General features: G+C 36.1%; 1 protein-coding gene across 2 annotated transcripts; it reads right to left on the bottom strand.

The window, feature by feature from the left end:
* Positions 1-2,623: 2,623 nt before the first annotated feature.
* CA1 (carbonic anhydrase 1) lies at positions 2,624-12,667 on the bottom strand. 2 transcript variants are annotated; one of them, XM_020995752.2, is made up of 7 exons: positions 12,478-12,667; positions 11,810-12,007; positions 9,240-9,355; positions 7,101-7,196; positions 6,123-6,185; positions 4,587-4,742; positions 2,624-2,944 (listed from the first exon to the last, which is right to left on the bottom strand). In XM_020995752.2, exons 1-7 carry the CDS (start codon positions 12,644-12,646, stop codon positions 2,825-2,827), a joined length of 918 nt encoding a protein of 305 aa, XP_020851411.1. In that variant the 5' UTR covers positions 12,647-12,667; the 3' UTR covers positions 2,624-2,824. The 2 variants fall into 2 exon arrangements, with proteins under 2 accessions (XP_020851411.1, XP_078008073.1); XM_078151947.1 differs by lacking the exon at positions 11,810-12,007.
* Positions 12,668-13,020: the final 353 nt, after the last annotated feature.

The following is a 13,020-nucleotide window of genomic DNA, read 5'->3' as shown; positions in this document are numbered from 1 at the left end:
CTTAATATCTCCTAAAGAAGATGTGAGTGCAAATGTTAACACTATGTAGAATAAGTTAAATTCTCTATTCTTAAGTAAGTTAAATATGAAGGTAAAACTTGCTTCTCTGCTCCTTTTTGTTTTCTTTCTTTTTAATTTTTTTCAATTAACAAGCATTTGTTTTCTCTCCTTTTCCCCTCATCCTGAAATAAAAGAAAAACAAAACCTTTATAACAAATGCATATAGTCAAGCAAAACAAATTCCTGCATTGGTCTTGTCCAAAAAATGTGTCTCATTCTGTGTCTTGAATCCATCATCTCTATTTCATGAGGTGGAGGGCATGCTTTGGGGTTGGTAGTTTCATTGATCAGAGTTCTTGTCTTTCCAAGTCATTTGTCTTTACCATGTTGTTTTATTGTGTAAATTGTTCTCCTGGTTCTGCTCACTTAGGTCTTCACCAGTTTATACAAGTCTTCCCAGCTTTGTCTGAAACCTTCCCTTTTGTAATTTCTTATGGCATAATTGTAATAATCACATTTGTATCCCATGATTTGTTCAGCCATTCCCCAATTGATGAGCACCTCCTTGGTTTTCAGTTCTTGGCCATTACAAAGAGAGCTACTTGAAATATTTCTGTCTTGTAAATTTTGTGCTGCAAATATTTTAAATATGAGTCCTTTCACTCTTTGATTTATCTGGGGCATTGGCCTGACAGTGGTATTGCTGGATCAATGGGTATGCAAAGTTTTGTGACTTTAGAGGCATAGTTCCAGATTACTTTTCAAAATGATTAGATTTCTCCTCTTTTTCTTCATTCAGTTTAGTCTTGGGGACGCTCTAGTAAATGTGTGAGGTCAGGTTTGAACTCACGAAGATGAGTCTTTCTGATTCCAAGCCCAGTGTTTATCCACCACACCACCTAGCTGCCTATGATTATACTACTGTACCAAAATTAATCTTCTCCCAGAAGTTTAGGATGAGAATGTTTAAAGAGACCCAAAGTTAGAAGAGGAGGCTCCCTTCAGAGCTGTTAGAGACTCCAGTAAGCCAGTGGAACACATAAATATGTATCAGGCCACAGCCTATGCTCTTTTATTGGGTTGTTTTCATTTTGTCATTCTCCCTTTCCTTGGCTTCCTTGCTTGCTACTACTGAGGAATAATTATTTCTTTGTGATTAATGCTTCTCTCCAGATGGTGAGCAATACAGCCATTAACTACTTTAGAGTAAGATGGAGGGCCAAGTAGTTTTATTGTTAAGTCATAAAGAAATTCACTACCTATGAAGAAACTAAGTACCTCAAGTTTTATGAACTCTTGGTGAAATTTGGACCTTGATTGTTAACTTGGTGAATTCTCTATCTCTTTGATTAGTCTATTGGTTCTACTGATTCTAGTACCAACTGTTGCCTCTGATCCAGACCCTGCTTTCTCTCTCTGGCCCCTCTGCTTAGTCTCCTGTATTCTCAGCATCTAACTGGGCCTATAGACCTAGGTCTATATTTCCAATCTAATACATTTGTCCCTTCTATACATGGGAACTTTCCAGTCTTAGTCTTTCCTTTCTTCCTAGAGGGAGTCAACAGGGCTTTATCCCTGGTCTATGTCATATCCCATCATTAACCATACCACAGGGCAGAGCCCAGGAATAAAAATTCATTTTGCATTAGAAGGCATTGAAATATTGCATTAATTTAATTCCAAATCCAAGTGTCATGTTTCCTGAGTATTTAGTCAATAAGAATATACTTCAAAAATACAAGGATGCATGATGTCATTGGTGTATTATCTCCGTCAATATCAACTATATCCCCTCAACTTGGGAGACAGTCTTCAAAGATGGTTCTCATTGAAAAATTGATCATCTTGGATCCAACTTGGTGAGGAGTTTCTTTAAATTATCTAGGTTGGGCCTTTCCAGCTCGTCAGGATTTGCCATATCTTGTGCTTTATTGGTATAACTTTTGAGAAGCAACACAGCATAATGGATAGAGCACTATATCTATCAGGAGGACCTGTGTTCAAATCCTGCCTCAAACTCTTGCCAGTTGTATGACCCTATGCAAATCACTTAACCCCGCTGCGCTTCCATTTCTTTATCTGCCAAAAGGATGGGGGAAGAGGGAGTAGAATTAATGGTCTCTAAAATCCCTTTTGGCTTTAAATCTCTAATCCTGAGAACTCAAGATCAACACTATGACCCAATGGAGGAGTCATCAATTGTAAGCGATTTCTAAATAATTAGCTTTTCATCTAAATTTGCTTTAAAAGCCAGGTTATTTTACTTGTGGAAGAGTAGTATATTATTTTACAAGCAAACCATATGGGTTTTTAGGCTATAAGGAGAATGAGAAAATTAAATAGCTTCAATAAAAATAAAGAATATAACAGGCAAGGAGAAAGGAAAAGTATTTTATTGGTCAAACTGAAAGGCTAATTATGTCATTCTTAATGATTCCCTTTTAAATCATATGCACACATTAACTGCCATCATAAAGAATTCCACTACTCAAACCTGAATTTTAGCACAACTTTAAATGATAGCTAGCTTGCCGATTAGCAAATGCACATAAAAGTATTAAAAGCCAAGAATAAAATGTCTTTCTTCATAGAGAAGATTAGTGTAGTAAATTTATGCAACTTGAATTTTAATGAAATGACAATAACTAACTAAATAGCCCACGTGCCCCTCATGAAACAAATTCAAATTCAACTAATGTTCATTACATAACAACTTCCTACAAGACATTTACTTCCAATGATTTAAATAGATTTCTTTAGAAAAGATGCTGGGTTTTTTTTCCCCTTTGAAAACAGATAAGTTCACTTGTAATCAACAGGCAATTCACTGGAATGAGGCCCTCACTGCTCTCCCTTTCAGTGGTTGGGGGAGTCTGTGGTTGTGCAGTATGGGGCTGGCTTTTTCACCTTCAGAATTCGACAGAAGACTTCGGAACTGGGCCAGCTAGGAGGAAAAATTGATGTATTTTTTTATTTTTCAAAAACAGTTAAAAGTCATTCAGTACACATTATACCTGGTGGAATTAATGTTTTCAAAACTGACTTCACAATAAGAAGTAGATTCTTTTCACCCATGCAAAAAAGAGGGGGATAGCCCCAAATTTCAACACTGGTCTTTGTGAAGGGTATGGTAAATTCTTTTGAGGAGTTAAAGAGAAAAAGAGAGAAAATAGTGATATACTTGGGCTGAATTACAATGACCACATTTATATGATTATAATAATAATAATAATAATGATAGCTAGTGCTTATACAATGCTTTAAGATTTGCAAACTACTTTATAGATTTCTCATTTTTTTCCTAAAAATAAATCTGGGAGGTAGGTGTTATTATTGTCTCTGTTTTTACAGACAGGCCCAAGGTCACATAGCTAATAAATGTCTGAGGGTGGATTTGAACTCAGGCCTTCTTACTACATGCCCACAACCTCTTGACTGCACTGGACTACCTAGCTGCCTACCAGTTAAATATAGGTAGTCCTACTTTGTCATGGGGCATTTTAACACAATGAGAGAATGAGAATGAAGACATCCAGAATAAAATCAAATTTGGCAAATGGAGGTGGGGTAGGATTTTTTATTCTGTTTTGGCTTCAAATGTTATAGTAGTTCTGAGTCATGCTATTTACTACCATGAAGCTACTGAATAGACTATCCAGTTCAGTGTTACCCAATTAGTGTAATTTAATCAACTTGACTGAAAAAAATGTATTAAGCTGATTAATCTATTTATCTGAGATGTGTAGATCTTTTCCAGGTAGATCTTTCTTGCCTTGGTCTTCTCTCAGGAATAGCACAAGTGAAAAGAAGAGCTTGTTGAAAAAGAGTAACAATATTCCAGAGAATATTCCAGTGAATATTCTGGAATAACAATATTCCAGAAATATTCCAGTGAAAACTAAAATGGGAAAATCAAAGTATGTTTAGAAAACCAAATTCCTCAGAGATTCTTTTCTAAAACTGGATCATAAGTTTTATTGCCTTTAACTAGGGATGCATAGAACCAGCCTTAACAGTGGCTCACCTTTAAAGAAGTATTCCCCTTTATTCAAAAGTTGCTTTTGCAAAATTTAGTAGATTAAAAGAATTGGTTGGAAATGTTTTTAAAATTTTAATCAATTCAGAGATGCCAATGAACCTCAGCTTTCGTTTTCTTGACAAGGATCTGATAGCAAATAAACATTTTGACCTTTAAAATCATGTACTTCTAACAAGTAAAAAAAAAATCGATAACTGTCAGGGTAATGGTTCAGAACCACAATCTCTGAACCATGGGAATCTAACTGCACATGTTTGTCTAGTCGAATTTCCAGCTACATTTCTCTTCTTTGTAGCCAGAAAAACTTTAAAATAGATAGAGATTTCTTTATGAACGAAATTTATTCTTTGTCAAGAATAAATTCAAGGAACAATATTTTAATGAACTTTTAATTGGACCAAAACCAGAAATAAACTATTCTGTATTTTTTTAAAAAGGGGAATTAATATTTTAAAAACCCAAGGAAATTTTATTTCCCCTCATTAGCTACTGTTTGCTGCTTGATATAGTCTCTCTCCACCTCCCAGTGCCCACTCTGATACTCTACCTGATCTGCGCTGACACTGATTGGCTCCTTAAGGAGAATCCAGGTTACGCTCTCATAGAGAGGGGGATGAGTCAGAGAGCCAAAGTAGGTCCAGTAATCCAAGGATTGAGGCAGCAAAGAAGATGGGTCAAAATGAGCAAATGGAGCTTGTTTGCCCTGAAACAAATATGCTATAATATAAAATATTTTTAACAATTACAGGTTCATGCTCATCTATAAACATTACCTTACTTTTTCTGATGACTTCATTTGTATCTTAAATTTTTTGAGGATAGTACAGTGGAGGAAATGAGCAAATAAGTTATAGTAACAGCTAGCATTTATAAAGCCCTTTAAAGTTTGCAAAGACTTTTTACAAATATTAATTCATTTTATTCTTACCTTGGAGGTAAGTGCTATTATTATAATCTCCATTTTATAGATAAAGAAACTGAGGCAGAAAGAGGTTAAGTAACTTGCCCAGGGTCACACAGCCAATTTCTGAGGCTAGATTCGAACTCTGCTCTTAGAGCACTGGGCTTGGAAACAGGAAGACTCATCTTTGTGAGTTCAGATCGGGCCTCATACATTTACTAGCTGTATGACCCTGGGCAAGTCACTTAACCTGTTTGCCTCACTTTCTCATTTGTAAAATGAGCTAGAGAAGGAAATGGCAAACCACTCCAGTATCTTTGCCAATAAAACCTCAAAAGGACTCACAAAGAGTCAGGCATGACTGAAACAACCCAATAATAACAAAAAACTTTCCAAGTCCAGGCCCAGCACTTTGGTCACTGTGCCACCTAGCTGCTTCAAGTTATCTCACCAGACATCATCATTATTGGTGATAGAGGATAAAATGACAAATTCTACACTGAAGTTTTGCCCTCTAGGTTTTTCTGCCTTTTGAATAAGGCTAAAAGGAGGCAAGTATTGAAGATGTTTCAGTGTTGGAATAAAGCCATCTTCTTAAAACATATACATATGTATGTGTATAAATAAAACGTTTCTGTATATGTACACACAATTTTCTGCATTATGAAAACATTTATTGTGTATACAGAATTGATGCCAGACCATATTAGAGCTGAGTGGCAAAGCCATTGACAAATAGTTATTTTGGTTATTTTTTTTCTCCCTGAACCTATGATTTCATTTCAGCTGACAGATGAGGATAGCTTCTTTCAACTATTCAATTCTTTATTAATCCTAAAAGTGCCTCCTGAACACTTATCCTTTTGTGCTATTAAAGAAATATGCGTATCTTTGTTTTTGAAATGAAAGTTTACCAAATTTTAAATAGGATGGACATTGCAAAGTGAATTTACATGTCTAAGTGAGTTATTTTTCCAAAGATGATTTCCAACAAGATGATTGCAAAAGTTGAGTCCAGAATTGTCCTAAAGGCAGTTGATGTACAGGGAGCTTTGGGGTTAGTTTTGTCTGTCCTTTTCACCTCCATGTTCCCTGCTCCTTCCCGTCTCCACAGTACCCTTCATTTAATGAGCCTCAAAGACTGGACTTCTTACTAGGCAGTCCTTGATTTGGTATATTTACCTTAGTTTTGATTGAACCTAGGGCACCAATTACTTTCTGTAGGACTGGGTTAGCCTGGCCAAGCTGAGAAAAAAATTTAAAAAAAAATGAGATAAAAAAATAAACATACAAGGGATAGATGCAATTTGTAAATCAAATACTACTAAAAAACAAAGTCAACGTAAACTTTTCATTAAAAATACTAGATGAAGAGAGTAGTATTTTCCTCTGTTCTGTCAGTGGGTATTTTGCAATAAGATGGTATGTATGAGAGTGCATTGTCTATCTGTTCTTGAGTACATGAAAAAAAATATGTAGAAGTTACATTTCATTTAAAGTATACTAAATATGCTGATATTTTCAGTCCAAATAAGTACCTACTATGTGTAAGACATTTGTATATAAGAAATGAAAATCCAAGGAGTGATAGTGGAATAAAAGTCCTCCTTAGTTCTGTCTTTGCTGTATGTCCTCCCACCCTTTAGTGTCTCCAATGGCCAAACAGATACAATTTCATGATGATGTTTCAGGAACTTCCTGGTATATTAGCTGACCAGTATCTGATTTTCTATCTCGTAAATCAACTGAAGAGTCATCAAAACAACAGCAACAGCAACATTGCTTCATTAATATATTATCCTTAGAGGAACTTTGAGGTTAAATCTGAAACAGAAATTAAATAATTCCTGAGTCTTCTTCAGGAAATTTGTAAGAAGGCTTGGGAGAGGGACAAAGGTGAAGGAGAGGAAGAGTCCTCTCCTCTTTCACCCTAACAGAAGCCTCCCCACCATCCTCTCTGCAGAGGGAGAAGCCATAGGAAACAAAGCCAATAGGAAAATCAAATAAAAGGCATTCTGGGATGTTTTTCATCTACTTTGAATTAGTGGAATGAAATTAAAGCTCTCAGAAGAACAACTAGAATACTGTTGGCCTCTTGTTCTATCGCATGTCAAACTCTAGTCTGGACAGAAGAAATATTTGAATAGTTTTCTTACTTACCTTCATAAAAACACCAATAATTACCAAGCCATCAGGTTTCTGAGCTGCTTCAGAGAAGCTGGCATATTTTTCAGAGTTCCAGTGAACTATGTGTAACTTTAAAAAAAAATTTAAAGTTTTGGTTTATTCTTTACCTCTCTATGTAGATAACAGCTACCAGTAACCAAGATACATTTTCACTTGGCAGTCCCTTCGCCTAGATCAGGAGTTCTTAACCTTGGGTCCACAAACTTTTATTTTTTAATATTTTATAACCACATTTCAATATAATTGGTTTCCTTTGTAATCTATGTATTTTATTTTGTACGTAATATAATCCTGTGTATTTTATTATATGCATTTAAAAATTTATTTTGAGAAAGGGTCCATGGGCTTCATTAGACTGCCAAAGGGGTCTATGAAACACACAAAAAAGTTAAGAATCTCTGATGTAAAGAGAGGAAATTGAAGTGTTGCAATCATGTTGAAAATTCATACAGAAGAGGGGAAGGGGCCAGATTCTTACTGCTAGATAACTGAATTAATATTCTGTGGCAGAATTAATAGAATGAAACTCCCCAGCCTTGAGAGTGCTTTTCTATTCATTCCTATGCTGTAGTTACTAAAAAATTGACATCTCGTTTCCTGTAGCACTCTTGGGGATGGAGAGCTCAGTAAGGCTTCTATTCATTCTTGGCATACTAGCTGACTGATTTTTAAATCAGTAGCTGAAGTTGTCTTCTCTGTCTTACTCAAACTCTTTATATGACCATAAATTGTGAGTTGGAAAAATAAAATAAAAATAGCTGGAGTTTATATAGCATTTTAAGGTTTGCAGAGGACTTTACAAATATTATCTCATTTAATCGACACGAACTCTATGAAATAGGTGCTCTTGTTGTCCCTGTTTCATCAATAAGGAAACGAAGGCAGAAAGAGGTTAAATGACTTTTCTAGGGTGACAGCTAGCAAATATCTGAAACTAGATTTGAATTCAAGTCTTTCTGATTCCACATCCAGTTCTCTCTCCTGGCTGCCTACAAAGTGGGCACCTCAGCAGTGATTCAATCCAACCCCCTCATTTTGCCAAACAGGCCTAGAGAGGTTAAATGTTGTCTAAGGATACAGGTAGAAGCTGGATTAGAACTCAGGCTCTCTGACTCCAAAGCTTTGATTTTTAAAACTGTACCACACAGTATTCCTTAGCAGCAAGTTTATGAGAAGGCAATTTTATGTAGCATATCTAAGTCTTAGGGATCAGTACTTTGGAATTTATGATTGCCTTTGAGCATGATTTAAAAAGAAAGATGGTTTGCTTCTGGTAAACAAGATTTCTTCCTATGTAGGTTACATAAGTAATATATCCCAAACAAGGTTATATAATCATTTATAGGTCTTTGCTTCTTTTCTTAGGTCTGGGTTATTCTTTGACTTCTGCATTATATGACTCTTTATATAACATTGTAAAGATCAGTTTATGGCTCACAATGCAGCAGGAAACTTAAATTTTGCTTCTAGTTTCCTCCTTTAAGAAATAAAGATAAATTTTTTAAAAAGACAATTATTGGGTTAGAAGAAAAGTTAAATTTTGTGTTAGACATGTAGAAGATTACTCAATTGAATGATTAAAAAAATATATCCCTCTCCCTAGTTCTCTGAGTCAAAAAAAATATATAAGGGATAACAAGGAAGCAATCTAAAATTAGGTGATGTAATTCCTTAGAATTCTGAAAATTCCTGAAGACATTTCTACTGAATAAAATGTCATCCAATTATAATATGCCCTACTTCTTTTCTTTTTTGTTTTTTTTTTTTGATTACTTACTGTTTTTCTGGAATATTCGGAAACATCTAGAGAGGGTAATATTTTAAAAATTATTCAATTGAATAATTTTCTATAAGTCTGATAAAAGTTACATCTGTGTTTTTGGAGATGGTGTCACATCATTGAAATCATGGGTCTTTCAAAGCATTGACCTATCATCTACTTTTTCTGAAGGGTAAATATATAGGCACTGCCGGTGATTTCTGTAGATTGAAAGAGACTGTTCATTTTTAAAAAATCTATTCAGTTGGGTTGGGAGTTGAGTGGAAAGAGTGAAGGGACTAATTCTCAGAGGCTGCTCACATAATATTGTTATGTCTGTTTTAATGATTTACCTCTGCTGAGTATTTCACTCCATCTATTGTGTGCTCAGAACCATGGTCATCAGTCCCCCAGTGGAAATGAAACTGCCGCAGCCTAAAGCTTCCAGCGACTGGACCACCTTTTAGGACTAGGATGAGAAAGAAAATACCTAGTTACAAGTTAGAAACCCCAATGCAATCAGTAGAAACTGGACCAGGGCTAGAACATTAAATGAGATTACAGTCAAAGTGGATGAAGTATGGAGGTAAAAGGAAAAGATCTGGGGGATTGCTGTCCCTAATTTTTTTACTGGCTTGTGTTGTTTCAGACAAATTATTTCATCACAGGCTTTGCACATAGTAAGTGATTAATATATCCTTCATCCATTTGTTCATTCATTTGTCTTTTAGTACCTCTCATCATCTATTTGCAATTTTTTTGGACTACTGTACAAATGCCAATTAAACATGCATCAGCGTTCAATAAGAATGTTGTTAGCAAGGCCAACAATGCACCTGAAGTGTATGTTAAGAATCTTATACAAAAAGTCTAGAACCTACACGAACCTTGGAGTGGGTGGTTAACTTAGATGTGATTTCAGGGGTGCCTGAAAATCACATCTGAACCAAAAATAATACCTCCTGTTCCTCATCACTGATGCTTGACATTTCACTACTAGAGAGTTATTTCTTTGACCTTGTTGAAGTGCAAACCTCTATGAGAAAAGCAACACTTTAAACCATATTAACCATATGTCCTTTAGTGCCCATGAGTTAATCAGATCCTTTGTAGAGAGCAGGTGTTGATGGAGAAAAGTAGGGAAAAATATACTGGCAGACTCAAAGCTCTGTGCAAGGGGAGAAAGGACTAAGCAGGGGAAAAGACAAGAGAGCTGGGGCAGGTAGGTGGTGCAGTGGATAGAGCTCTGGCCTTGGAGTCAGGAAGACCAGAGTTCAAATTTGACCCCAGTCACTTGACACTTACTAGTTAGTTGTGTGACCCTAGGCAAGTCACTTAACTCCAATTGCCTCAAAAAAAACAAACAAAAAGAAAGACAAGAGAGCCCCAGATACCAGTTTTGTCAACTTTATAATTTTGTGTAGGAACATATGGAACATTATTGTGATAATTTTTAACAATGTATATGGGTATGCTACAGAATAAATATATTTCTGACTAGCTATTGTATTTCTTAAAGTTTTTCTGAATTATACCACCCCACCCCACCCCTTACCCCCACCAAGTCCTTCTTTCTACCCAACTTCCTTATTACTGTTGATGGCAACTTGGTCCTTCCAGTCACCATGGTTCTCAACCTCTATGTTGTTGTCCTCATTCTCATTCATCTCATTTATCAAGAGTTGACAAATTTTGTTGTTTCGGTCTCTACAAAAATTCTCCTATAAATCCTGATTCCTCTACCCAACCCAGTTCAGGCTCTCTGCACTTCTGTCCTGAATTATCACAATCACTTTCTCTTTGGGATTCTTCTCCTCTCCAATATGTTCTCCAACTACCTCTAAAGTGATTTTCCTTAAGGGCATCTCTGACTGTCACCCTGCCTTTTATTCCAGTAGCTAGGTGGCTCAGTGGATAGAATGTAGGCCTAGAATCAAAATACCTGAGTTCCAATCTGGCTTCAGTTACTAGCTGAGTGACCTTGAACAAGTCATCTGCCTCAGTTTCTTCAACTGTGAAATAGGGATAATAATAGCATCTACCTCCCAGGGTTATTTTCAGGATCAAATGAGATAATATTTGTAAAGCATTTGGCTTAGTGCCTGGCACAAAATAGGCACTATATAAATGATGATGATGGTAGTGATCTCCCTATTACCTGTAGGATGAAACATATAGTCCTCTGATGGGTATTTAAAACTCTTCACAACCTGGCCCTTTTCTACCTCCAGTCTTCTTACATAACATTCTCCTTCATAATAGCTAGCATTTATAAAGTGCTTTAAAGTTTGCTAAGTGCTTCACAGATATTATTTCAATTGATTTTCACAACAACCCTGTGAGAAGTAGGTGGTATTATTACCCCCATTTTACAGATGTGGAAACTGAGGCTATGAGAGGGTACGTGATTTGTGCAGGGTCACACAGGTAGTAAGTGTCCAAGGCTGAATTTGAATTCAGGTCTTTCTGACTCCGGGTGCAGTGCTCTCCCCACTCTAACAACAGGCTTCTACCACTTACCCTCCATTTCAGCCATGTTGGCCTATTTTCTGTTCCTCACACATAAGTGACCTGTCGCTCATTCCTGGAATGCTCTCCATTCTACCCTTCACCTCTTGGAACTCCTGGTTTTCTTCAAGACAGCTCAAACATCTTCCTCTGCAATAGAACTTTCTTAGTTCCCCCAGCTGCTGGTACCTTTCTCCCTAAGATTACCTTGTATCTGCTTTTTTTGTATTTTGAATATACCAGTATGCATATATGCTATCTCCCCTGTCAAAATTTGGGGAAGTTCCCTGACTACTTTGCTTTTGTCTTTGTTTTTGGCAGAGTAAAATAGTTGGTGTCAAATTTATGTTGGTTGATTGATCGATCTGCCTGTTTACCTTGTAAAATAAGGAGGAAGAAGCATGTTTTAGCTCACCTGACTGGTTATCCTTATCCTCAAAATTTACAGCGAAGGAATGGCCTACGTTGACAATTTCTTTGGCTGTTGATGGGCTATAGGAGACACTGAAAGGTTTCAGAGAAGCATCGTGCTTGATTTCTTTGGTTTTAATGTCAATAGGAGACTGATTGTTTCCATTAGCAATGGGGTAGAGTTTGCTCCAGTGGTCAGGTCCTAGAAAGGCAATATGTAAACATATGCAAATATGCAAAGATATGCAAATCTTCACTTGATAGCTTGATAGATTGTTTGCTTTTTTTTTAATAAACTACCTCTATTACTTTTCAAACGTTTCCTTAACACTTACATTAAACTTAGATATTTTAAGTTATATCAAATATTTTTACAGGACATTTCATGCAAGTAAGTGAAAATCTAGCATCAGAGAATGTTTTCTCTTTGTACCATTTTACTCCAAAATTGAATGCTTGCTAACCTTACAAAGATGGATAAAATACATTTCACGAAAACAAAAAGCACATAAATTTGTAGAACCACCATGGCCACCTACCATCATTATAAAAATAATATTATTTCACCTATCTTGGCCTCAGTAACTCTTAACCCATTCCTTTGCAGTTACAGAAAACTGTACTGAATGTCCAAAAAAGAATAAATGCTCTTCCTCCCATGTGGAACATTACCGTTTTCTCCCTCATATGACCAGTTCAGGCTTGCCATGTCTTTCCGTTTTCTTCTTCTTCTACCAACACAGCTGTAACTGATGTGACTGATGATGTTGGATATATGCGCTCTCCTATGTATATTTTGTGTCTCCAATCTGTGGTTTTTATAGGTACTTCCCAGTTCCATATGTACCAATATAATCAAGCATTGTTGACTTTTTCTGCATGACTCAGGGAAAATGGAAATGAGTTGTGTTAAAAAACACACCCACTCACAAAATTCAGGTGATTTTAGGGTATTTTATCTTCCCTACAGTGATTGTAATAGATAATAAGGAAATTGTAACCAAAGGAAAAAAAAACTCAACCTTTACCCCCTTTACATTTAATGATATGACTTTTACCACCTCTACAATTCTTCTGTTATTAAGTCATTTTTCAGTCATGACTGACTCTTCATGACTCCATTTGAGGTTTTTCTTGGCAAAAATACTGAGTGGTTTACCATTTCTTTCTCCAGCTCATTTGAAAAATGAGGAAACTGAGGCAAACAGGGTTAAG

This window comes from Phascolarctos cinereus, unplaced genomic scaffold (assembly GCF_003287225.1).
Source record: "Phascolarctos cinereus isolate Bilbo 61053 unplaced genomic scaffold, phaCin_HiC Scaffold_4;HRSCAF=312, whole genome shotgun sequence".
Taxonomy (NCBI): domain Eukaryota; kingdom Metazoa; phylum Chordata; class Mammalia; order Diprotodontia; family Phascolarctidae; genus Phascolarctos; species Phascolarctos cinereus.
The sequence above is the reverse complement of the archived record's forward strand: the minus strand, read 5'-3'. Positions and strand labels throughout refer to the sequence as shown.

Coding starts and splice junctions, on each gene's coding strand:
- CA1 (XM_020995752.2), bottom strand. CDS start 12,646: ATGGAACTGGGAAGTACCTATAAAAACCACAGATTGGAGACACAAAAT. Junction 12,008..12,477: donor GTCATATGAGGGAGAAAACG/GTAATGTTCCAC, acceptor TTGCCTTTCTAG/GACCTGACCACTGGAGCAAA. Junction 4,743..6,122: donor TAGGTTCAATCAAAACTAAG/GTAAATATACCA, acceptor TATTTGTTTCAG/GGCAAACAAGCTCCATTTGC.